General features: G+C 37.0%; 3 protein-coding genes and 2 pseudogenes across 7 annotated transcripts; 1 reads left to right on the forward strand and 4 right to left on the reverse strand.

Annotated features, from left to right (window-relative positions):
- The window catches only part of LOC137721343 (probable LRR receptor-like serine/threonine-protein kinase At3g47570), an 8314-nt pseudogene extending 4656 nt beyond the window's left edge, over positions 1-3658 (reverse strand).
- A 6257-nt stretch (positions 3659-9915) lies between these two features.
- Positions 9916-11770, reverse strand: LOC137721573 (uncharacterized). The gene is made up of 6 exons (XM_068460666.1): positions 11684-11770; positions 11478-11533; positions 10616-10739; positions 10436-10541; positions 10240-10309; positions 9916-10158 (listed from the first exon to the last, which is right to left on the reverse strand). The coding sequence occupies exons 1-4, from the start codon at positions 11763-11765 to the stop codon at positions 10438-10440; spliced, it is 366 nt and encodes a 121-aa protein (XP_068316767.1). The 5' UTR covers positions 11766-11770; the 3' UTR covers positions 9916-10158; positions 10240-10309; positions 10436-10437.
- A 769-nt stretch (positions 11771-12539) lies between these two features.
- LOC137721156 (endoglucanase 1-like) lies at positions 12540-14924 on the reverse strand (annotated as a pseudogene).
- A 936-nt stretch (positions 14925-15860) lies between these two features.
- On the reverse strand, positions 15861-18870 carry LOC137720937 (endoglucanase 8-like). 4 transcript variants are annotated; one of them, XM_068460059.1, is made up of 8 exons: positions 18676-18846; positions 17774-18181; positions 17594-17686; positions 17355-17463; positions 17267-17324; positions 17070-17176; positions 16820-16983; positions 15861-16187 (listed from the first exon to the last, which is right to left on the reverse strand). In XM_068460059.1, exons 1-8 carry the CDS (start codon positions 18844-18846, stop codon positions 15861-15863), a joined length of 1437 nt encoding a protein of 478 aa, XP_068316160.1. The 4 variants fall into 4 exon arrangements, with proteins under 4 accessions (XP_068316160.1, XP_068316159.1, XP_068316162.1 ...); XM_068460058.1 differs by having other exon boundaries at positions 17070-17181; positions 17275-17463; positions 18676-18870; XM_068460061.1 differs by having other exon boundaries at positions 17070-17161; positions 17267-17463.
- LOC137720936 (probable pectinesterase/pectinesterase inhibitor 33) lies at positions 17521-26180 on the forward strand. Of its 2 annotated transcripts, XM_068460057.1 has the most exons (4): positions 17521-17540; positions 22500-22554; positions 24358-25195; positions 25486-26180. In XM_068460057.1, exons 3-4 carry the CDS (start codon positions 24448-24450, stop codon positions 26178-26180), a joined length of 1443 nt encoding a protein of 480 aa, XP_068316158.1. In that variant the 5' UTR covers positions 17521-17540; positions 22500-22554; positions 24358-24447. The 2 variants fall into 2 exon arrangements, with proteins under 2 accessions (XP_068316158.1, XP_068316157.1); XM_068460056.1 differs by lacking the exons at positions 17521-17540; positions 22500-22554 and having other exon boundaries at positions 24295-25195.
- The last annotated feature ends 333 nt before the right edge of the window (positions 26181-26513 follow it).

Consider the following 26513-nt stretch of genomic DNA (forward strand, 5'->3'; position numbering starts at 1 on the left):
GCAGCAATGGCAGCTCAAGAGAATGCATGGCTGGTACAGTTGATGAGTGATCTACATCAACCAGTAGATTATCCAGTACCATTGTACTGTGATAACCAATCGGCCATTCGCTTGGCGGAAAATCCAGTCTTTCATGCAAGAACTAAACATGTGGAAGTGCACTACCACTTTATCAGAGAAAAGGTTCTACAAGAAGAGATTGAGATGAGACAAGTTAAGACGAATGATCAAGTTGCGGACTTGTTCACAAAAAGTTTAAGTACAGGCAAGCTTGAAAATTTTCGCTGTCTGCTCAGCACAGTGCAAAGAATGAGAGCTGACATTGAGGGGGAGTGTTGAAAATCAATGTCAAAGTTAGGCAAGGAAAGTTAGGCAATGTTAGGTATGGTTGAATAAAAATTATTAGGTGCAATTAATTTGTTTTGTGTGGTAATAAATAATCTTAGTTTAATCATTTGGTTTGCTATAAATACCCAAGTTCTCAAGCATTGTAAATCATCCAAGGAAAAACAAAGCCTAGAGCTAAATAAGAAAAGCTTTGCTAATTAGTTTGTTTTGTGAGCTTTCTTTAAGAGTGCTCTATTTTCTTCTTCTTGGGATCATTAGAGTTATCTTGGATACTCTTCTTATTCAACAGTGGCAGTACTAGTGCTTGCGCCTGAGTTTCCTCCTTCGTGAAGAAGCAGTGAATCTGCAACCTCAGTAATCTGCTGAGGCAAAGCCACCTTGACAAAATTATGGAGGTTGAAACTATCACTAAACATGTGGTCAGTGGGCCTCTTCGCCGTGAATATCTCTAACAAGAGAATGCCAAAGCTGTAGATGTCCCCGTTTGTTGCAACCTTACTTCCCATACCATACTCTACAATTCAAAAATCACAAGTGAGCGACATATTGAACTCATTATTTCCAGGCCAAGTGAAAAAAAGAATAAAAGCCAAAGCAAAGAATCATATGGACATTTTACCTGGAGCGGCGTAGCCAACAGATCCTCTTATTCCAAGGGAACTTGTTTGATTTCCCAGATCATTACTGGTTTGGTTTGTGAGAAATCTTACCAGGCCAAAGTCAGAAACATGTCCCGTCAATTCTTTTCCCAAAAGAACATTGCTGGGCTTGAGATCACAATGAACAATTGGTGTCTCACATTGATTATGAAGATAATCCAATGCAAAGGCAACATCAATGGCAATGTCGAGCCTCTGAACAAGACTCAAATTCTTGGGTGCTCCCGTAGTTGGGTACAACCACTCCTCTAAGCTCCCGTTGTCCATGAACTCATACACCAAAGCCTTGAAATCATTACCACGAAAATCAACACTTGAACATGCAGTAATAACCTTGACAAGATTTCGGTGCCTGATATTTCTCATTGCTTCACACTCAGCTATGAAACCCTTAGAGGCTCCTTGGCGTAACATGTTGAATACCTTGACAGCAACAGGCTGAGCTTCATAGTCGTCAAGAAGTCCTTTGTACACAGATCCAAAACCACCCACGCCAATCAAATTAGCTGGAGAGAACCCATCAGTTGATTTGAGCAGAGTATTATAAGACACTTGCAAACAAGAGTTTCCCAAAGTGCTAGGTGCAGTTCCTTTGTGTTTCTTTCTTGATGAACGAACAAATAAAAAGGAAATAACCATCACTATTCCAAGAAATGCAAACCCGGATACTAAAGAGATTATTAATATCAATCTAGGGGACAATCTGCCATTCTTGGACACCTTGGAATTGCACTTCGGAAGTTGGAGATTAGAAATACCACCGCATAACCTGGCGTTTCCAGCAACTGAAATCGAACTTGCATTTTTAAAAACACCTTCAATTGGTACCTCTCCCCAAAACTCATTGAAAGATAGGTTCAAACTGTTCATAGCAAATCCCTCTAAAAATTGTGGAATTTCACCAGACAAATTGTTGCGAGAAAGGTCCAAATATTGAATCCCTCTCAATGAAACCATCGCGGAAGGAATTGACCCATTGAACAAGTTGCCTTGCAATTGCATGACTTCTAAATTCACACAAGAACCAAGACTACTTGGAAGTTCTCCTGATAACATGTTATCAGAAAAATCTAATTTGCCTAAATTGATCAACTTTCCAATCTCCATTGGAAGAGAGCCTGTTAACTGGTTTCCAGACAAGTTCAAAGAAATTGATAAGGAGGTGAGGCCTACAACTTCTTGAGGTATTGTGCCGTTCAGGTTATTTTGAGAAAGATCCAGGTGCAATAACATGCGGCATTTCCCTAGGCTTGAAGGGATATTTCCTCGAAGGTTATTTCCTTGCAACTCAAGTTTGCTTAACATTGTTAAATTTTCAAGAGAGATTGGAATGCTCCCTGATAATTGGTTGCTTTCAAAAATTAATTGGTCAATCCTTGTAAGCTTTCCAATGCCTGTAGGGATGTTACCAGTGAAGCTGTTCAACCCAAAACTTAATAACTGCAAGTTGACAGGTTGCTTATCCCAGCTGGGATGTTCCCATATAGATGGTTTCCTTGAACCCCAAAGATTTCAAGCTTGGTTGAGAGATTGGATATGGATGCGGGCAACGTCCCTCCAAAGTTGTTCAGGTACAAAATCAACCACTTTAACTCTGTGGCATTGGTCAAGTCCGAGACAAAACTCATGTCGCCATCAGTACCAGTTCCGAGTTGATTGTCGTAAAGTGTCAATAATTCAAGGTTAACAAGCTTCTGTAAATTTGGCACTTTTCCGGTTAGTTTGTTTCCATGAACTTGAAACTCCACTAAATTTGTGGCGTTGGACATTGACACAGGAATGGATCCGGTAAATTGATTCCAAGAAATGCAAAAGCTTTCGAGATTTGGAGAACTTTTGGTCAAGGCTAATGGATTAGAACCTCGAATTTGATTTTGTTGTATGTCAAAAATAACTAGATTGGACAGATTAGAAATGGAGGGAGGGACGATACCAGACAAATTATTTAAGCCTAATGTGAAAATTGTTATTTTTGTCAACTGACCAAGGGAATTAGGGATTTTACCCGACAGGTTATTTCCAGAGAAAGCAAGCATATCAAGAGAAGAAAGGTTCCCCAATGAGTCAGGGATCTCTCCTGCTAAGGTATTATACTGAAGAACCAGTCTTTCGAGTTTTGGGAAGGATCCAAACTCTCTAGGAATAATACCCTCTAACCGATTGTAACCGAAACTAAGAAGAACGAGGTTGAGACAATTGGATATATTGACAGGAATAAAACCACTTAGTGAATTGATGTTCAAACGTAGTACCTGCAATCTACGCAAACGCCCAATTTCTGGTGGGATTTGGCCGCTCAAACTGTTGTTCTGGAAATACAGCTCCATTAGGAAGCTTAGATTTCCTATGCGTGGGGATATGGAGCCCGCCAAGTTTTGTTCGCCTAGGTCCAACCTAGTAACCCTTTGTCGATGCCTTCGACTGCATGTGACGCCGCGCCATAGGCAGAAGTCATGAGACGATTCGCTCCATGTACTCAGGAACTGATTGGGGTCCTCCGTTATTTGAGCTCTGATGGCGAGCAACGCCATCCTATCAGTTTCGTTCCCACGGGGTATCAGATTGATGGAGGAGCTAAAGCAGCAGACAAACATATTGAAAACTGAGTGTATGAAAATCAAACTCACAACCAAAACCTTCATCTTGAGTTGTGTATGCAATGATGGAGGGTGAAACTGTTAAGTTGGAATAAGTAAATTTATAGTATTGGTGGTCGACAAGGTCTAAAGTGACGGCGCTGCCAGAGGTGGCCGTGTCCCCCGGCTCTTTTTATTCTTCCATCAATGCTATGTATTATTAAGGCTGAAACAAGACCAAGTTCATAACGCATGTAAGCATGGCACATGCATGAAAGTCTGCATGGACTACAGTAATGTAGCGTGAAACGTTGCTGGAAAATGAATGAATGGCGTCAAAAAACAATCAATGTTGAGATTATTGTTTGTGATATTATTTGCGATACTGTTGTGTTTGTGGGGTAGTCATCCTTGACTTTCTTAATGCATTATTATTTGCGATATTTTTATTTATTTATTTATTTTATATATTTTGTATTGGTTCATATGGATGATTACTTTGTTTTCTTCATAAAAGATTTAGTTACACAAAATGCTGAAAAATAAATTGAAATCGAACTTATCATTCACAAGATTTAAAACTAAGACCTCATTTACACGTGAAAGAAAATAATTACTAAACTCCAGTATTAGATGACAATGGGGATATGTATTCTTAAAAACCCAAGCAGCTGAATGGAACTCAGAAGTTGACCTTGATTTGGCAGCCATTATTCAATTCATGATCTTATTCTGTTGACAACTAATGCGGATTTGTGAGCAAGTGTGGGACAAATTTAGACCAATATATTCAAAAATATCAATGTGTTGGATATAAATCTAGAACATGCCACAAACTTGTGGCTATGTCGTAAGTCAACTGGGTCGGCACCAAGTGTAAGTCAGTGACGCAAGTTGGGTACCATCAACCATAATGGGAAGTGTTCTCGATGTTTGTAATTTCCACTATTTTATAGAGCAAGCTACAAGCCAACAACTAGTCGGACTTATTGTAAAGTCCATCATTTCTAAAGTTAATTATTAGCTTGGTTTAGGTTTTAGAGTTTAGGATTTTCGAAAATTTGCGTTCTTAAGTTAGACATTTGAACCTATTAATGTTTGGCCCTTCAAAAAGATTGGTGTTGACTCCAGTAACTAAATACCTACCAGCCATTTAAAAATTTGACGTTAGCTCTAGTATAATGACTTGACCATAATAGTTTCCGGTGTGGGAATTTGTTTTCCGTGTGATCTCATGTAGAGTCACTCGTGAGAGAGCATGTTGGATAATAGAGTACACATTATATATATGACAAAATATTATACGACGTATATATAGAATATTCCATTTCTAATATCACCAAAGTCTTTTGTTAGAAAACCCCACACCTAGTGATAATGGTTAAATAGAGACAACTTCAATGATGATGGTGGTAAATCATGTTCGACCTGAAACTTTATCATCTTTTGTACCATTCTCTTATTTGTGTAATCCAATGACGGTTCCTATTCCAAAAACTTCCTAATCCATTCACAGAATCCAAAATGCTTATTAAGAAAAATGGATTTTATTTTTTGAAAGAAAATGAAGAAATTAAGAGATCATATTTGCATAAATATCCTATGTATAATATATGCACCAATGTAATGGACTTCTTAGTTGGTTAAGAGCATTTATTGGACAAGAACCAAATATTGTTAGACAAATTACTCGACAACTAAGAATTAGGAGATTAATTAACAGATAATGCTTGCATCCCCTCTCGTGGATGAGTTCATTTCCATAATTAAGTGTATGTATATTTATCATTAAAAAATATCATAATTGGAACCGTTTGGTCTACCAAAAATTATTCAAAATGAACATTGTTTAGTCATCCAAATGTTTTAAATAAATCAACATTATAGACACTAAGTAGCATATTCATAATGAACCGTTGATTTATTTGATACGTTTAGATGACTAAACGATGTATGATTCAAATTATTTTTTCAAAAATGATCTTCAAATGAAGATTAAAAGATTGAACGATTGCAATTATGAAAATACATTATTTGCAAGTGAAAGAATAGAATGCAAGTATTATCCATAATTAATGATTTAATGCCAGATTACCTTAGTTTGAATTATTTTATTTTTCGTTGAAGAGAAGACTAGTTTTTGTTGACAATATCCACATGCCGAAAGGTTGTTAGAGTTGTTATCAAATTAGTTAGTTAAATAGTTTAGGCTGCAAGCTAGTCATGATGGCTATATAAATTGTATTCTCATAGTTGTATACATCAATTCAGTATCAATGTAATCAATTACTCTCTCTCTCTCTCTCTCTCTCTCTCTCTCTCTCTCTCTCTCTCTCTCTCTCTCTTATTCTCTTCTCTCTTTTCTTCTTCAATACATGTTATTTATGCTTTTTTGTGCTTCTCTACACTACTGTTAACATGGTATCATCGCCTTAGGTCGATCCTTGGTGATTTTTCCGTCTTCATTCTTCCGCCGCGTAGTGTGTTGTTGCTCTGTTTGTGTGGGACAATTTGCTGCTCTTGGTGAAGGTTCTTGGTGCTCGAATCTGGGTATTTCAACAGGAAAAAGGTCTGTGCACTCCAACTCTTTGATGGATTGTCTCAGACGATCCTTGGTGCCATCGTCTTCCGTTGAAGGTTACAAACTGGTGATCTTGTTGGGAAGCTTCGATTTGAGTTTCTTCATCTGAGTTTCTATTCGTTCCTTGGTATATATTTACGTTGCCATCGACCTCCTCTTTTCTGGCGAAGTAACGGTTGCCAGCTTTGTCCATTCCCACCATAGTCCGATTGGTGAAGAACCCAGCAACCTTCTAAAAAAGCTTCAACATTTCTCTCCCCCAATTCAATTAAATTTCAAAAGGGATTCAATGAAACATTACCACCATCGTCTTCGATGCCCAAGAATTGCAATCCAAAGTGTGCTATGTTTCTACGGAAGTTCTGGATTTGAGTTTGGTATGTGTTCTGCTACTAAATTCTACACTCTATTTGTTTGCTTAAATGTCGTAGTGAAAATTTGTTTTCTTCGATAGGGTTTCTTGTATGCAAGTTTATCTGTTAAGGCTGATAGCCATTTTCTGCAATAGTGTTGAAGGAATACAAAGGATGAATGCCATTCTTTTTTGTTGCGTGATTAGTTCTTGGTTGTTTGAGATTTGTGCACTCCATAAGGCCGATTGCCAAGAGTGTGTTGAATGCAATTTGTTACCTCCATAAGGCCGATAGCCAGAGTGAAAAGTTATGTCTCAGAAATTGTGTGTTACTCCTTAAAGGCCAATAGCCGAAGTAACGTTCTTGACAAGTTTTGTTTGTTGTTATTGTGTGCAACTCCATTAAGGCTGATTGTCGGAGTGCAGTTCTTGTTCCCTTTCTTCATTGAAGGCCGATTGCCAAAGAAGGTTGTGTTTCTTGATTTCTATGATTGTAAAGCCTGTTGTTGGAATCTGTGAAAATTGAAGGTCTTCTAGGAATGTTGATTGTGAAATATTGGAAACCTTATCGCAAAGAAAACAGTAGCTACAGCGGTGTAGAAATCAGTTTGAGGGGCTGACATTCTTTAGGAAGTTGATTGATGAATGGTCTGCTTTAATCTTAAACTGGGAAATCCCAGTTGAGATTGAGGGGGGATGTTGACAATATCCACATGCCGAAAGGTTGTTAGAGTTGTTATCAAATTAGTTAGTTAAATAGCTTAGGCTGCAAGCTAGTCATGATGACTATATAAACTGTATTCTCATAGTTGTATACATCAATTCAATATCAATGTAATCAATTACTCTCTCTCTCTCTCTCTCTCTCTCTTCAATACATGCTCTTTCTACTTTTTTGTGCTTTCTCTGCACTACTGCAAACAGTTTTTACTAAAACTTGAATCAAGTAAACCTAGTACGTACCCAATGGAAAACTGTACTTTGAATTCTGTATTGCTGTTATTTTAAGTTGCACATGGCTTGCCAGTGGTAACCAGGCCAATGGGCATGATAGAAGAAGGGAGAGAAGCGTATAGCCCCTATTCCCACCATGAACTTAATTATCACTTTCCATTTGTCCCATGTAACTCTTTTGTTGTTGGAATTATTAGCACTTAACCCCAGAAATGTTACATGAAAAAGTTGTCGCAGGGTTTGATTTCTCAATTAACGATCCCCTTCCATTGAGGAAATGATGGAGAGAGCATATTGCGACAAAAATAATTTAACAAAATGCAGTGGTATAAGTACATTGCGTGGGATAAAAAGAGATAATTAGCTTCAGATTATGAACATGGTGTGGGATCCAGTGTTTATATCTATAAATACCTTTATCAGTGACACAATAAGAATAGCTAGCTCTACTGCGATGGAGTCTGTGACTCAGCAGTGGGCATTGAGTAAAAAAAAAAAAAAAAAAACCTAAATATAGATTTGGTTTTCTATACACTTACTTAAGCTTTATTATTTTTGGCCCCCTTCATTTTGAAAGGTTGTTTAATATTCTTTAAACATCACAATTCATTATGGAAACGAAATATCACAATGAACGTGCATTCATTTTATACAAGCTGTTAAACAAAATCAAGCATCATATTCAAGCTTGTATTCTTCACGGCATTTCCTGCGTTCCCTGACACTGATAAATCGTACAATGGTGGCAAGAGGAGGTTAAAATGCTTCTGTGAGTCTTTCTGGCTCCCAAAAGATGAACTGCCGTGACGAAACTACTAACTATTCGTTTTGTTTTTTTTTTTTAAACGTCTTGTATGTGTAACATGGTCTCCAGTGTAATGTGAAACGTTGCTGGACAGCCAATGTGGATCATAACTCATAACACGATCAATGTGGATTACTATTTGCGATACTGTTGTTGGACGGGGATCCTGGACTCTATTCATGCATTATTATATGCCAATTTTGGACCTTAAAAGTCAATGGAGATGGATGGATGACTACTTAAAACTCCAAGAACCTGTGTGGAACGTCAGAGTTGACATTTGGCAGCGATTTCAATTTATGATCCAGTTTAGTTGAAAAAAATATCTTCAAAGTTATCAATTAATGTAGATGGTTACAGCTAAATGTAGAACAAATCACAAACTTGCGGATTATATAGTAAGTTAGGTCGGCACCAAGGATAAGTCGGTGGTCGGCTACCGTCGATTATAGGCTAGAGAAGCTACTAACAAATACGCTGTAATAATTTGATACTGGATTAGTTATTTATAGTTGAACATATTTTCTACATATAACCAAGGTTCTAAAAGACATTAGGCGTTAGTCGGACGGCGAGCTGGGGCCCAGTGCCTAGGCGGACTAGGCAGATACCTAGGTGAACTAAGCGGATTTAAGTAAATATATTATATTTTGTGTAAATAAGTGTGTTTATACTTAATATATATATATATATAATTTCATTCTAAACTACAAAATAGAATGACATATATATTATGAAGTATTAGAACATAATTAAAACCTAGGGAACATGCATATAATGTGTATTCATTTAAGCATTCAACAAGTCTCTTCCAATTTATTGAAAAAAATAAAATGCAAAATGAAAGTTATCTATTTTCTGTCTAAGTGAGTCGCAGCCTAGGCGGGTCAAGACGGGCTAGGCGGGCGCCTAGGCAGTCTAGGCGGGCGCCTAGGCAGTCTAGGCAGGCGCCTAGGCAGTCTAGGCAGGCGCCTCAGCAGCTCCAGGTGCTCTTTCTTAATTTTCAAATACCTAGGCATTAATCGAGACGGTGACCAACCGCCTAGCGCCTAGGCGGGGGCCTAAGCGGTGCTAGGCGGGGATTTTTAGAACAGTGCATATAACTATAATATAAAGTGGCTTATGTGTGAATCATAAGTCCAAACACAAGTGGAAGATTCAGATCGCAACTCCAAATCGTATGTGGTCTAATATTCTATTAGATGGTGTTGAGCAGGATTCGAAACTCTTTCTTTTCTTAAATTATTGTGATAATTTCGAACACTTCCCCTCCCCTTAATAATGATAATTTAAAAAGAAAATGAGCTATAGCAGCAGACATTCACATTGAAAAGTGAGAGTATCAAAATCAATGTCACAACCAAAACCCCCATTTGAATTGTGTTTCTTCAAAAATTTGAATATGATCGACGACCTTGTCCGATTCACGGGCAATGGCGAGTCAATGACTCGGTTAGTTCAGCAAACATTGTTTATGTCCTTCAAAGTTCCGGCCGGCATCTTGGTTCAGCAAGATCATCCAAAAATTTTAGCAGAGAGAGATTAAAATATGTATCATCGTTCCCTCCAACGCCGACGCTTAAAAATTATTCCGAACTTGGCATAAATACAAAACATATGTATCATCATTCCTGCCGAGATTAAATGTCACCCAATTTCTATTGATGGATCAAATAACATTCCCTACGATCACTGTTTTTGTTTCTACATAATTTCCTCGAATTACAAAATTTGAACCCCGAAAGAAACTGAACAATAAAAATTCTTGTAGATCACTGGAACGATTGTGGCTATAGGAAGCAGCTACGAGGCTCTTTTTGGAGGAGACATGTTACCGATGAGAGAAGTCGTTGTGCTGATTGCAAATATTTGAACCAGGAATGCTGTCAAATTTGACACATACATATTAGACTTTCGCCATTTTAATTCTATTAGCATCGCATGAAGAAAGTACAGACACTAACCAATTACAGTGCGAGTGGCCTCAACAAGTTCAAATTTCTTTGTTTCCCAGTTACTTGAATTTTGCAAAACCTACCCAGTGATTCCGTACAGTACAACAGTCAGGAAATTCAGACAATAACAAGAAAGGGCGAACAATCATGAAGGTTTCAAATTCCTAAGTGATATTCAACAGTTGGAAATGAAGAACTGACTTACCGCTAGGTTAAACTTCCATTAGCAACACAAGCAATGGAGAGAAGTATTCCAACAGATGATGCAACCATGTACACTTTCAACAAAGACACTCGGCTGCGCTTTCGACCTTTGGCACAACAGAAAGTTGTGGCATATGAACAGATGCAAAAACTTATGTAACGTGAAAGAAAAAGAACCTACCCAACTCCCCGATTATCAAAGAAACAGAACCAATAGCAACAGAGGAGATAGCAATCACATCTGGACCGTCCTCATCTGATGTCAATAGAAAAGTGTGTAGGACTCCTACCAATTGAAGGATGGCCTGCAGCAGAGCAAATGCTATCATAAGAGAATCAGTTTATTTTAAGTATACATCGCATATCCAATTTGCCGGAGAACTAAATGTTAACCTAGTCACCAAAACCGGTTTAGTCATGACATAACCTTCAACATGCCAGGTACATCACAAAAGAATCTACCCAAAATGTTTTGCGTTGGCGGTATGAACTCAACCTGCTTTTGCAAGGCATCTGTTGTGAGACCCCAAATACAGATGGTACCTATCTAACACAATCCAAATAAGAGGATACATGACCCGATTTGTTTCTGCCGCGTAACTACCAGTCGAACTATAGCAAGGTTTTGTGCGTCATCGGCTACATTTTGAGGGACAGAAAAATCCACTAAACCAACCTATCCAGTTCAACAACAATCAGCTCATGCCATTTTTTTCCTATGAACATAGAACAATAGAGGAACCGTATAAATTACTTCGTATTGTCTATTGATTGTTCATTTCTGCTTGAAATTCTCAAACTATTTAATTATATTACCAACACAATTAGGTTTCTTACACAACAAAATTCACTAATTAATTACTTGAAAAGTTCATGCACATTAACCCAGTTAAATACGATTTCTACTTCAGAAAATAACATAAACACGTTTAATTAGAGCAATGAAATTTCAATAATTTATTATTTAAAAAACCAATGCTTCAAGAAATTACAGGGCCAACATTGACGAGGAACAGAGAGAGAGAGAGAGAGAGAGAGAGTACCTGAGTGAGAATAAGAGCGTAGAGACGAGATTTCCCTTTAGCTACCTTCTGATACCCTGAAATCAGATAACCCCAAATCAAAATATTAGAAAAGATTAAATAGCATAAAGAGTTCAGGAACCTAGAGATCTGTTTGGTTGCCGAGAAAGTGATAGAAACCAAAGGGAACAGGAAGGAAAAGGAGGAGCAGATTATCTGGGGCTTACGAGAGTCAACAACCATGCGATAGTTGAACTCTGAGCCGTCCGTTCCAGTAGGCCTCCCTGATGCCGGTCTTCTTTGCTGCATCTTCGTCTTCGTGGATCTGAGAGAGGTTTTGAACTTTCGATGTTAAAAACCTTTGGAAAATCAAAGGGGGACCCACTCTGAAATCTTTTATTTTTTATTTTCATTTTGTTAGGTGAAATGATTTTTCTTTCTAATTATAAAAAATTTGGAACGTCAAATGGAATTTTTGAAATGTTAATAACAATTTCTTTTTTAAATTTGATTTTCATTAGTCTTATGATCGTTTGACTTTTATTGACTGAGGGCAATGTTCATAACATCCCTGGTGTTAATTTCAATCGTTATAAATTTATAAATTAATTCAGCTTAAATTTCTTTATAAAGAAATCTTGATTGGATTAAGAAATTGTTAAAATTCATTTGCTTCGATTAATATATCTTGTTTTTACTAGAAAAAGATTGATCATCAATAGAAACGACGGTGGAAAGAAAGTGTATCCAAAATTTACAGAATTATTGTACTCAAATTAATTGCTTGTCTCTGTAGCAGCTAAACTGTTGTAAAAATTATGGCCGAATCAGGGCAATAAGCTTTCTTCGCCTTTAAAATAACATGTTTTATTTGAGAGAACATAAAAAGGCACCTACTAGAGGATATAAATCCTTTTTTTTTTTTTGGGGGGATATTTGATGAGTTTAAGTGAATGTAACATTAATATTGAAACTTTATTTAACATATGATATAGAGTTGCGACTCAAATCTTTGATCCAAAAGAGGACTACGAAGTCAAAGACTTAGTTGAAATACAAGATCACATTTCTACTCTTTTTTTTTCAGTGGTATAGAGCTTTGAAGTAAGCCAATACTCCAACAAAAGGTGCGTTGATGTACGTGGTTGGCTCTAATTTTGTAGCATCAAATCTTGAATCTTCGTACTTGTCATCCCCACCAGGTCCTCTCACAACAGCACCAGTTAGGTCGTTTTGATTGGGATCATTGCCATGGAAATACGAGTATCCTGCGTTGCAGTCAATGTGCTGTGGGTACTGATCCATGCTTGGCAACACAGAACCACGGTGGTGTATTTTCTTAGGATAGTTTTGCCCAAATCCCACCGTGTATGACATCCCCGATGGGTTGCTTCCTAGTATAATCAACCTGCATTGCAAAATTATAAATATGTAAGCTGAAAATCACGAGATAATCAGGAAGCAAAACGGCAGTTTCTCTCTACGTACCTGTGTTCTAGCGATATTGACTAGACTAGTTGGAGTGAAATGAACATTGTTGCCACAGTCAACAACCTTGCTTGCAGCTTTCATATAGCGAGCATAGACTTATGAGAAGAAATGATATGGACGTTGCATGTTGTAGGTTACTTCCTTCGGATTTTAAACAATCAGCCCCCCTGATGCCAAAAACAGAAACAAGAGAACTTTCGTTGTTAGATAATGATGATATATATGTGTGTGCGCGCGCATGCGCGCGCGCGAAAGTAACAATACGCATATTTTTCATAATTTTTCTGTATGTGTGATCTTGACTCATCGTTTGTCAAAATAACATGTCAGATATTGGTCGACTAGGGTTTACCCTTATTATATTGTTTAAACTTGTTCTAAAGAAAACTACCCGGTGAATATGAGACTGATTTGGGAGCCGTTGATTCGGGCAAAAGCATACAAACTGATCAGCTTTGGGGATGAACGGATTAGAACTGGAGGGATCAGTCATTACCCACTACAATAAATAATTAAAGAAGAAATCTTCTAATTAGCAATCAAATTGCAGAGAAGATGTGTTAAAACTAAAAATTAAAAGTTAATTACCTGAGAAACTACCACCTACAGATGCAACAGGATTCCCATTCACATTTCTAATTACAACATTGGACTCCAAAGAGTTTATGTTGTTTTTGACATAGTTCCAATAATTAGGATCCTTGGTTGCCTTGTATAACCATGAAGCTCCCCAAATCAATTCATCCTGCAACACACATACACTTATATATAAATAGTCAAACAAAATAAACAAAAGGATACGTGGATTATAATCATATCCTAGAAAAATGAAATTCAGGCCATCAATACTAAAATTACCAATTTTAAATTTGTATCAATTGATGTAACACGTAACGTACCGTGTAGCCACTGTAATTGCAGTAAAAAGGGCATGCTCCTTCTCCAATACTATCATTGTAAGATCCTTCGTACTTATCTGAAAATTCAAATACCTAATCCGACAAAGAAAGATTTGTTAACCCAAATGTTAAAGTAAAATACAAAAGCAAAAAAAAAAAAAAGTTCTGATCATCAGTTGCATACTTGGGTAGCCCTATCTAGAAGTGAATCGGAGTATGCTTTGTCCAAATCTTTAAACACCATGGAAGAAGCTGCAAATGCAGCTGCAATTACGGCCGAAACTTCTGAGCCAGGCTTTCCTTTATTTGCAACGTAAGAGGTTCGAGGGGTGTAGCCTTTCCCAACAATTATGATCGCTATTGGGGGTCACCAACTACGCGGACTACAGAATCAGGAACACTTGTGGCCTTGAGCACATAATCAGTCCCCCATCTTATGGATTCCAAAGTATGTTGAAGCTCCGACCCCATAAGTCGTCCAAACTCTAGAACACTCCATGACAACATTGTTGTTGTGAAGGCCATAGGAAAGTTGAACTTCACGTTGTCGCCTGCATCATAGTATCCCCCCACCAGATCAGTCTGTGGGAAACTTGGTGTTAGAATATCCAGTCAACTAATTAATAATTATGGACATTTTTGTTAACGATACAATTTTGAAAAGTGATGCGCAAAGAAACTAGGGTTTAGCACAAGCGGTAAGCAAGAGTTGAGGAAAATGCTACAACTAAGAAAACAACAAAATAATTGCCTTAAATCATACACATGGATTAGTAACACCATGTGATGGTGGTATGGTGTTTATAAATAAAATTGCTGCGATTCAGCAACTTGTCCAATCTGGACTAAGTTTCATGGTTGGGTGACTCACATGAACATCGGAGCCATCGTGTAGGCCAGAATCCTTCCTCCAAGTCATTCGTTGGGAAGACGGTAACTTTCCGGACCTCTGCCCTTCAAAGAATAAAATGCTTTTCGACAAGGCATCAGCATAGTCAAAATGTGCAGCTGCTACCATTGCCAAACTCCCTATTGCTAATATTAAAAGCGAATTACTAGACATGAATATGTTCCTCATTTCTCTTTTGGTTATAATTATCTGTTTAAGTAGGGTTCAATATATCGCTACAAATATATAGTGGTCAATCGTTGTCCCTTCTCCACAATAGGTAACTGATTAAGTTGGTGTAATTAAAATTCTGTCAATTAATCAAAGGCACAGAGGGGTTGGTAATGGTAAATTCATACAATCAAGCAAGGTCCAAATAAGTGATTAAGGAATCTGCAGTGCTTAGCGAAAAACAAAACGTACGTAAACCTTGACTAGGAATTCCTTGTCCATATTCCAATGTTTAAATTAAGTCACGTTTAGTGCATTCCATAATTACCAAAATCCGAGGTGGATATCACTATATGGCTGGAAGTTTATGCCAAGAACAAGTAGGGATTTGTTTTATTTCCTTTGCCGGTATGCATGTAATTTTGATTATACTGAATAAATTCTTTTTCTGCAACCGAAAAAACTAAGTTCCTTTTTTCGGGGATTGTTTTTTCGCGGCCACGTAAACATGTAAATGTCTGGCAACTCAATCATTAAGTTTTTTACTTTAATTAATGTTGATGCACAAAGTTGAACAGGATTGTAAAACCAGACAAATACAAGAACGTCACAAGTCATGTATAATTAGTATTTATGTGGCCAAATTGAGTCCATATTATGGTACTAACAATTAGTATTTTCTAGTTTGTGACATGTCGTGAAGTTTTGTATGAAATGCAGATCAAACGATCGACTTTGATCCACCGAAAGTTCAAGTTAATTTTCGTTATATAATTAGGGTTAATGACGCCGGCCAAAAGGTTAGTGACATATTTCACATTTTTGCACAAGTCTTACATTTCTAATCAACTCTTCTTCTTTTTCCTTGCAGTTGCAAGATGTAAACATAAGATCAATAATTTGTAAGAGAGAGGATGAAGAAATTAATTACGAGCTATAATTAAGCTAACTAAGCTAGGATGATTGAGATTTGAAGTAAGCCAAGACCCCGACAAAAGGTGCATTGATGTATGTGGTTGGCTCGGAGTGTACAAAATCCTCTCGAGAATCAGCATATGCGTCTTTGATATCTGGTCCTCCAACAATAGCTCCAATTAGCAAATTCGGATTAGGGTTCTCGCTGTAAAGGTAATCGTTTCCACCTTTGCAGTCAATCTGTTCTGGGTGCTGATCAAGTGACGGTAAAGACGACCCGCGATGGTGAATGTTTTGAGGGAATTTTTCACCATATCCTACCATATATGACATGCTCAATGGATTACTTCCTAATATGTAATCAGCCTGCATCCAATATCCGTCGGTCCAAATTTATATAAATTAATAAGTATCCCAATTGTACAATCTTTTGAATATATAGTAAAGCTTAAATTGAAATCATAGTCCCTTAATTATTAATTGATTCTCGCTTTGGTCTACGAATTATTATTTTTTGGATTCTATATAGATTTAAAAGATTTATACTTTAGTCGTTAAAAGTTCATTTGCTAATCTGTCAAAACTTAGGTGTAAATATGGCCAACCACATTGTATATAAAATGACGAATGCTTCCCTAACCTCCAACTCCCTATTCTCTTCTATTCCATTGCAAATTTGCAATGGCACATTTACATCCCAATTTGAAGTTAAGACTTAAATTTTGAATCAATGAGAGAAGAAAAATGGAGGGTGAGAGACTTGGTAAGTATATATAATATGCTTAGACATTTTTGCCCCTACAAATGATAGAAAAACTAAACATATTTTGATGTAACGACTAAAGTGACACGATGTAAAAAATGTGAAAAATATAAAATAAAAATATTGAATTTAGAACCAAAGTGAGATTCGGGCAAATATATAATTCGAGAGTCTTTAACTACAACTTAATCAAAAAGTAAATATATACCAAGATGACAATGTAGCAAATATGTACCTGGCCTTTAGCAAGTTGTACAAGTCTAGCAGGACTGGCAACAACATCGCCACAACGGACTGCTCTCTTGGCTTGATTCAAATAACGAGCATAGACAACTAGAAGAAATGACAGAGTTGTTGCATGCTGCAGATTGCTTCCTCCAGGTTTAAACAAAAGCCCACCTAATTAATTAATTAATTAATCCACATTAATGACCAACAGTAATATGAATGGTGATTATATATTCACTGATTAAAGAAGTAGCTACCTGGAGAATATGAGACAGACAGGGTTGGTGATTCAGGCAGCAAGGTGCATATGAACCTATCTGCATTTGAAATGAAAGGAAGAGACTCCGTACTGATGGTAGACATGCTTAACTGTCGCGAAAACATGCATTGGACCAAATCGATCTTGTATTAGACAATATGTTTAATTAGAAGAGAAGGAGGGAAATTTAAGTACTTCATTACCTGGGAAACGAGTACGTCGATGCCTGCATGCTTCGAATCCCATCCGAATTCTGCAAACCTTCCACCAACCCATGAGACACCATTTGTGTTACCGCTGTCCAACTTGGGCATGTTTTGCAACATATAGTTCCAGTAGTTGATTTGCTTAGTTGCCTTGAACAACCATGCTGCTCCCCATATCAATTCATCCTAAACATTAGAGATTGTCAAACAAATCATAGTTTAACTGCATATTTTTTTAACCTCATTTTAGTACGTGTCAGTTTGTAATATACCACTAAGTTAGAATGTAAGGAGCAAATTATTGTTCTCTTCATACCTCGTAGCCACTAAAATCGCAATAAAACGGGCAGACCCACGGTCCAAGGCTGTCATTATAGGAGCCCTGATATTTATCTGCAAAATCAAAAACCTAGCCCATGCACAGAGTATAACGTATCAATCAAGTTTCACATAATTATTAATTAATCACAATTATTAATCTCGTGAAATTTAGTACCATTTTAGCCCTTTTGAGAAGCCTGGCGGAGTACCCTCTATCAATCTGCCTAAACACCATGGAAGAAGCTGCAAGAGCTGCCGCAATCTCAGCGGAAACTTCGGACCCCGGGAACTGTTTGCTCACGGCAAAGGGGGTCCTCAGGGTGTCCATGTCCTCCGGCCTCTCCCAGCAGTTGTGATCACCATAAGGGTCGCCAACTTGGACAAAGACAAAGCCAGGAATGCTAGTGGCTTTTAGGAAGTAGTCGGTTGCCCATCGAATCGCGTCGAGGGCATGCGGCAAGTCCAAGCTCATGTCCTTCCCGAACTCTAAAACGCTCCATGCCAGCATTGTTGTGGAGAATGCCATCGGAAAGTTGAACTTCACGTTGTCTCCGGCATCGTAGTAACCTCCTACTAAATCTACCTGATCACACAAAAAACAAATGGTTAGTCCATACACACAAAAAAGCCCTTGATAGCTAAAAACGTCAGGAAAGCCATTCCACCAATTGCTACAGAAATGGATTAAATAACCAAAATTACTAATTGTGAGGTCATAATTAAGTTCATAATTCACATGTTTTATAAAGGGAAAATGTGAAGCAATGCAAGTTCTTTTTCTCCAGAAGTGTTAGTCACATTTGTCAAATACTTTTTCTCCTATAAGTACGTAATAGTGTACCGTTTCAACTTTTTTCCCATTAGCGTGTGATTGATGAAATAAATACCATGAAATATTGCCAAATTTTCGTTCTTTAACCATTCTCGCACATGAAAAGGCAAAGAGAAAAATTTGATGAAAGCAACTTCAAATTTTTTTTCCTAATCATGATTTGGGTAATAATTAAGAATCTGTAAAGTCTAATTAGCAGTATCATGTTCTATCCAAATTCAAAGAGATCGAGTGGAGACACTTACGCCAATCTCGAAGCCCTCGCGAAGAGCGGAATCCTTCCTCCAAGTCATTCTCTGAGAAGAAGGTAACTTGCCCGACCGCTGACCTTCAAAGAACAAAATGCTCTTGGTCAAAGCATCTCCATAATCATGAGCTGAAGAAGAAGAAGCCACCGTCATCACCATCGCCACCATAATCGCCCCCACTAAGCCCACCATCTTGTGAAGCGCAGACATTTTTTTTCTTCAATATCCGTCTCTTCGAAACCCCACTACTATTTCCTTGTACTCGCAAGTTTGTAACTTGTGAGTTGTGACACGCTCTATATTTATATGTTGAGAAAAATATCTAGGGCGTAAAAATATTGATAGAGATAAATGAAGAAACAGCAAGAGCGTACGATGTCTGCCGATCACTTGGGATGGAAGCGTGACTTTCTATCCCTTACCAAGAAATTAAAGGGGAAAAGGAGAAAATAGTTTGAATGACTGCACACAGAGAGAGAGAGAGAGAGAGAGAGAGAGAGAGAGAGAGAGAGAGAGAGTTGACAAATCACACAATCGAACTATGTAACGAAGGGAGGCACTTCCGCAGCCTCCGATTGAGGCGGTGAATGAATCATGTAGATTGTGTAGCATTATATTTGTTAGTTTCAGTGTATTTGTGTATTGTATCCCTACACTTTGGATTATACTTCTAACTTCTTTGACCATATGGAATGTTTCTTATACATTTTTACTTCATTTCACACACACTCAAAAGGGGATTGTTGCTATGAAGTCCATAGCGGTCACTCCAACTTCTATGTTTGAATTTTTTTTCTTTAATATTGTTTGTGTTAAAAAAGAAGATGAAAAAGATATGTACACAACCAAAGTGCTTGTACTGTATGGTTAAGAACATTTATAATTACAGCCGAAGCCTCAAGTCCGATTTTCCCCTCCCCAATATAGGTTGTATAAAAAAAAAAAGGAAAAAAAAAAAAGGAGTTTTAACGAAAAGCCCACGGTACTGTTCACTTTAACGAAAAATCACATTTTTACACTAAAAAATCAAATCTAGTACTATTCATTTTACCCTTTATTTTGTCCTTATCGTTAAAACTCAAAGTTTTCAAGTCCTTTTCATTAGTTTTCCTATTAAAAAAGAAAAGGACACTCAAATGCCAGAGAGTTTGAATGGCAACCTCATTGATGACAATGTCAATGTGAGACGTAAATTGTTTTTAAGGAAATCCAATTATTATTATATAGGAGTAAATTTATGTTCTTATCTTAATATTGATTAATAACGTTCCATGTAGGCATGTAATTTAAGGCAGTATTGTATCCATGTAATCTAATGACGTTCCAACCAAGAAGTTAATTAATTAACAATCTAATTAAGATTTTCTTTTGTGGAATTGTATTTTAAGGGAAGATGAAGGTTTTTAAGAAAGAATTAAAGAATTTTTCTTTCCCAAAAACCAAAAGCATGAACCTGCAGGAAATGATTTTTGAAGCCACCGTATATGTAAACACACTTTACTTAAGGTGGCAGCAACACTACTATAGACTCCACGATTGCTTCAGTGAGTAGTAAATATACGCCCATTTGGTTTAAACAAATTAAACCTTAAACTACAATCGACCACTAGTCTATGTGTTTTACTCGTTTGGTCAATTTAGTCTTTGTGCTTACAATTTGGCTAAATTAATTTAGGCTCCGTTTGAGGTACAATATTTGTATTGTTTACAAATATTAATAGAACTCTACTTTGGATACGATAAAACTTTAGTTTCGGGTACCTAATTAGATGATTTGCTTGGTGCTTATTTGAACAATTTGTTCCTCTATTCTGTTTTTTTTTTTTTTTTTTTTAGGTTAACTGCATTTTATACCAAAAGGTTTGGCTATTTGCCATATGAGGCATGAGATTTCAGTTTTTGCATTGTACACCACATAAATTTTAAATTGCACAAATTTAACGTCTTTGTCAATTTCGTTGCCTAATTAGACGTTAGGTGCTAATGTGACATATACTAGGCCTACATTTTAAGCACCCATTGTCTGTCAATTTCATAAAACACTAGACATTAAAACTGACGGTCAACGAGTTCTCAAAATGAGAGTCAAGTCTATGTCATATGAGCACTTAACATCTAATTAGACAGTGAAATTGACGAAGATGTTAAGTTAATACATTCGAAAACCATATGGTGTAAAAAAACGAAAATTGAAACATCGTGACTTATTTTGTATATAACCCCAACCTTATGGTGTAAACTGCAATGCCAATTAACCCATTTTTATCGGATCTGTATGTTTCCTATTTATGTTTGTTTCTTAAAGTTTGAAGCATATGTTGTATTTCTATCAATCTTGCATGAAACTGATTGATATGTTGACGGGAAAACCATCGTTTGAATTGAACAAACAAATGGCAAGCCCTTTCACTAAGGGGTGGGTCTGGCCCAATTTCTTTTTGTTCTAATGGGCCGACTTTGTTAAATCATTTATGAATTGCTCAAGTTGAAAGAGAGCCCAACTAGATAAGAACATTCGAACTTAAAAACTTATCGTGAATTTGAAAAAACATGTAAATTTTATACAAAAACACTTTGAGTGCTTGTATGGAGAGAGAGAGAGAGAGAGAGAGAGAGAGAGAGAGAGAGAGAGATCTTATCATTTGGCATGCTCTAGTTTATTCTTAGTTGTGAAAATTCTTTTAGTGCCCTCCTCACATTAATTATAAGGTCAGTCTAGTGTTCTTAAAATATTGCACTTCACGTGTTTTTCTCTAAGAGCTTTCATGTCAAAGATCAAACATTTATAGTTAAATTGTAGTGATAGGTCTCGCAATTTATTTAGATTGTCACCTTTGTCCATGTAGGTTTTTTTCACTTGTGTTTCGTCCTTATAGTTTCACTCAGTTTTCACTATTAAGTCCAATATCTTAGTTAAGTTGATTTCCTATACATTTTTGTGCACATCTTATGATTTGAAAATAATTCAACTTGGAAGGAATTTTGCCTCATTTGATAAATTGGACTAATGATGATTGATGATAACGAAATGAAACTACGAGGACAAACTAGGGGGACGAAAGTGAACCCTAGATAAACTAAGGGGACTATTAAGTTTAAGTTGACGAAAAATATAAAATTATGCAAGTCAATCATGCAAACTTTGGTATGCAATATCTCTTCGAGACTTATGATTGGACATAATTTTTTTTTTTTTTGACAAACAGTAACGTTAATGGTTAAATTGTTAAACGGATTACACATAACTCAACAGATGTTATATTTCCTTGTAAAATGTAAGCTTAGAAGTCTTAAAATGGGTTATGGATTAAGAAAAGGGAAAACTCAATTAATTGAAAAATAAAGAAGAAGATGGTTTTGCATGCTTAATTCAGAAACTAATTAAAAGGTCACATGGGGTTACCCTAAAGTTAAGGGCAGGACTTTGGACATTGAGTATACCAAGAACATGACTCGTTTCGTTTAAGAAACTGTTACTTTCGATGTACATTATCTGAAAGGATCAATTTACTCAACCATATATATATATATATATATATATATATATATATATATATATATATATATATATGTATATATATATATATATGTATATATATACATATATATACATATATATATATATATGTATGTATGTATGTATACTATAATTATATATTACCTATCATAATCTAATCTCATATTGTGCTGCATGGAATCCGTACGAAGCATGTTATATATTCTTTTCAATCGGTGACTCAAATGGGAACTTGCAAAAGTCACACCAATCGATCACTAGTATGTCGCCCATTAGGCATATTTTCATATAATTTTTTACACAGTCTACACCTACATTTGATATTCTTAGTCATCTTGGTTCTAGTTCCTAAACCGTTGATAATTAGTTGAGGAATTTAAGCAAATCATGACCAATCACGTTTTCTGTTTCATGCCTAACTTTTCCTTATAAATACAAGAAATATTACCTCATAATTTGACATGTTAATTATATATATCATTCCACTATTAAGTTGTATTGTGTTTTTTTATTTTTTTATTTTTTGAAAAAAAAATTAATTTAATTATTGATTAAGCATGAGTTTTCATAAAACTCAGCGTAATGAAAAATCCATGTGAAATGTTTTGAAAAACATTCATACAAATATAATTACTTTCTAAAAAATAAGAAAGAAAAAAGCATTATATATCCTCCAAATTTCAACAAAATACAAAATATATGAAGAATTTAGCCTCAAAAGGTCCTGACAAATTATATCTAAAAAATATTACAAGAGCATGACCAGTTGTAAAGCCATAAGTAGACTTCAAGAACTTAGTCAAAAGTTGTGCTTACCGAAAATCGCAAGATTACAAAAAAATAATAGAATTTTTAAATATCATGTTACACGAGAGCATGTGAGAACAAGTAAACTCTTAAAATTGTAGTGGGATAGAGAGTACGACCTAATCACCATGCATCATGAACCTCTAACACTAGATGAGGTAGATTTATCAAATCGAATTGCTCCACCCCTAGATCAGATTGGAAAGAGAGCCAACACACCAAGAGGAAAATTGAAAATAAAGAAACTTTCATGAAAAGACAAATCAAAACCAGAAAACTCTACAAATGGTTTGTAGCTCAGTTGGCTAAAGCATTCGCCTTTGCACCTGAGGTCCTGTATTTGATTTTCCCTCCCTCTAGCTTAGATGAATTTAGTGTAGATTATCCTATTATATTGGGGGGGGGGGGGGGGGGGGGGGGAAGTAGCAAACTCCTTGTGAGTTTTTGGAAATTATTAAACACATTCAAAACTAAAAATGACAAAACAATGTCGCCACTCGACATTCTCATGACATCTCAAAGAGAGCCATAGTTATGTACTGGCTAAACCCTAACCAGGCACAATATGACAACTTTAGCGTCTTGCAACTCTAAATCCATATCTAAAGTGCCATGTGGAACAAAAATCGTGTGTTCGTTGTGTGGTTAGGCAAAACACGACAATTTTCTTGACAACTATAATTTTTACAATTCAACACCAAAAACAAAAACAAGAGGAAGGAGAGCGAAAGAAGAGACCAAGAAGGATTTGTTCAAGGGTTGTCGCCGATCCCAAAACCAAAGGCAGGAGCCAACAACAAACGAGGGTTTTATTTGGTTCTCCCTACACGGCTATGGTTTTAGTTTTTTAGGTATATATGTGTGTATATATATATAACATATATTAGATCTTAGCATTAATGAGAAGTACATATAAACAAAACATATTTACATATCTATACTTCTCATTAATGCTAAGATCCAATATATGTATTTTATTTATTTTTTGATGACTTTATATATGTACTTAACATGCATGTTACATCATCCGTGAAGTATTTAAAAGAAATTAAGAGTATTATATTGTGAATTGCACACAATTCTAAGTAAAGTCAACATGGTATACCTTGCGATGCGATCTTACTCATGATGCATTTACACACATCTTGCAATCTTTTATATGTGTCAAACAAGCCAGCCTATCTCTACCCCGTCTCTTCCTTCTCCTACCTACATAAAAGAGAACACCTTAAAAGATATGACCCTCACAACCCTCAACAACCCCACCTTGTTAATCTCATTGCTCATCAAACATGGTCATGAAGGTAAGTCTACCACTTCTCTCAATACTCATATTCTTCTCTTTGTTCTTCCACACAACCGTAGCCAGAAGTCACCACCGCCACTCTAGCCGTATACGTACGTGGTGTAAAAAAACCCCTCACCCCAAGCCATGCAACTACTGCATGTCGAATAGCCGCCACCACTTCCGTCCGAAACACACCTCCGAGTTCCGAAAAATGCTGGTTCAAGTAGCCTTGGAGAGAGCTCTCAGTGCCATAACATACACTTCCCAGTATGGCCAAAACTGCCAAAACGATAAAGAAAAAGCCGCGTGGGCCGATTGCTTGAAACTTTTCCATAACACCGTCAGCCAGCTCAACGTTACACTTGAAGGCTTAGGCACCAAACTCAATTGTTCCAATTTTGATGCGCAAACTTGGCTTAGCGCTGCTCTCACCAACATTGAAACGTGCCGAGTCGGGTCTTTGGAACTGAACGTTACGAACTTCATAACGCCGATTTACACGTCCAATAACAATGTGTCGGAGCTCATTAGCAACAGTTTGGCAATTGGTTCCCAACTTTTAGGCACGGAAGAAAGTTACAATGAGAGCGAAAAGTTTCCAAATTGGGTGTCGAAGCATGACCGGAGGTTATTGCAAAATGCAAACATTAGGGCAAATCTTGTGGTGGCCAAAGATGGATCGGGGAATTTTCGGACCGTCCAAGCCGCCTTAGATGCAGCCGCGAGGAGAAGAGTTCAGAGCAAGTTTATAATCTATGTGAAGAAAGGTGTCTACACAGAGAACATTCAAGTTAGCAACACTAACAGTAAAATCATGTTGGTTGGTGCTGGCATTAGATATACAGTAATCACATCTAGCCGAAGTGTCAGTGGAGGTTACACAACCTATAATTCTGCAACCGCTGGTGTGTACACATAATTTCTCTCCATCTCTAATTATCTGCTAAATTCGATCTAATTTTTTCTTAAGTTTGAGTACTTAACTTTTGGCCTATTTATAATTGTGGTTCTTGTACTTCTGCGAGGTTCTAATTTGGTCCGTCTAATTTCCACTGTCCATTAAGTAATTTAAGAGTTAAACAGTGGCCACAATTGAAATTACATGAAATAAAATGAAATTTCTCCCAAACTATACGGACCAGAGGTAAACTTTTATATTTTTAATTGGTTTTTCATTACAAAATATTTTCTTTAGGTATAAACGGTCCAGGATTCATTGCTCGTGGCATCACATTTAGAAACACTGCCGGACCGCTAAAGGGCCAAGCCGTGGCTCTCATGTCGGCATCCGACCTCTCAGTCTTCTACCGATGCGCCTTCCAGGGCTACCAAGACACCCTCATGGTCCACTCCCAGCGCCAGTTCTACAGAGAATGCTACATCTTTGGCACCATAGACTTCATATTTGGGAACGCAGCTGCAGTTTTCCAAAATTGTATTATTTATGTAAGAAAACCATTGTGGGGCCAAGTGAACGTCATCACAGCCCAAGGTCGAAACGACCCGTTTCAAAACACAGCAATTTCGATCCACAATTCTCAGGTACTGGCAGCCGCTGACCTAAAGCCCGTGGCCAGTTCTTACAAAACATATTTGGGCCGGCCGTGGATGCAGTACTCTAGGGTTGTCTTTATGAAATGTTATCTCGACAGTTTGATAAATCCAGCGGGCTGGTTGCAGTGGCAAAGAAGTAATTTTGCCCTTAGTACTTTGTATTATGGGGAGTATAAGAACTTTGGACCTGCCTCTTCTACTAGGTATAGAGTGAAATGGCCTGGTTTTCATGCCATCACCAGTCCAAATGTGGCGTCTATGTTCACCGCCGGTAACCTTATTGCCGGTCGGTCGTGGTTGCCCGCCACCGGTGTGCCATTCACGACGGGTCTATGATCAATGCCCATAATGTTGTACTTGTCAACTTATTGTGTTTGTTTGGAAAAGAAAATTATTTGCATTTACTGAATGTAATTTGGTTTTGGACTTTTGTACATATGATACATTTTCACAAGGAATGAATATTACCGATTAATCAGTTTAATTCATAGAACTAAGCTAACAAAGGTCTCTGGCAGAAAAATATCAATTGTCATTTAGTACTATGGTCTAGTGGTATTTCTCTTCATTTGTAAATGAGAGGTCTTAGGTTCGATTTGTTGAGAGTTGTCCCACATTGGTGAGGGACAAGGTTTGCTATGTGCTTATATGATCTTTGGCTACTCCCCA

The sequence above is a fragment of the Pyrus communis genome, chromosome 16 (assembly GCF_963583255.1).
Source record: "Pyrus communis chromosome 16, drPyrComm1.1, whole genome shotgun sequence".
In the NCBI taxonomy this organism is placed as follows: Eukaryota; Viridiplantae; Streptophyta; class Magnoliopsida; order Rosales; family Rosaceae; genus Pyrus; species Pyrus communis.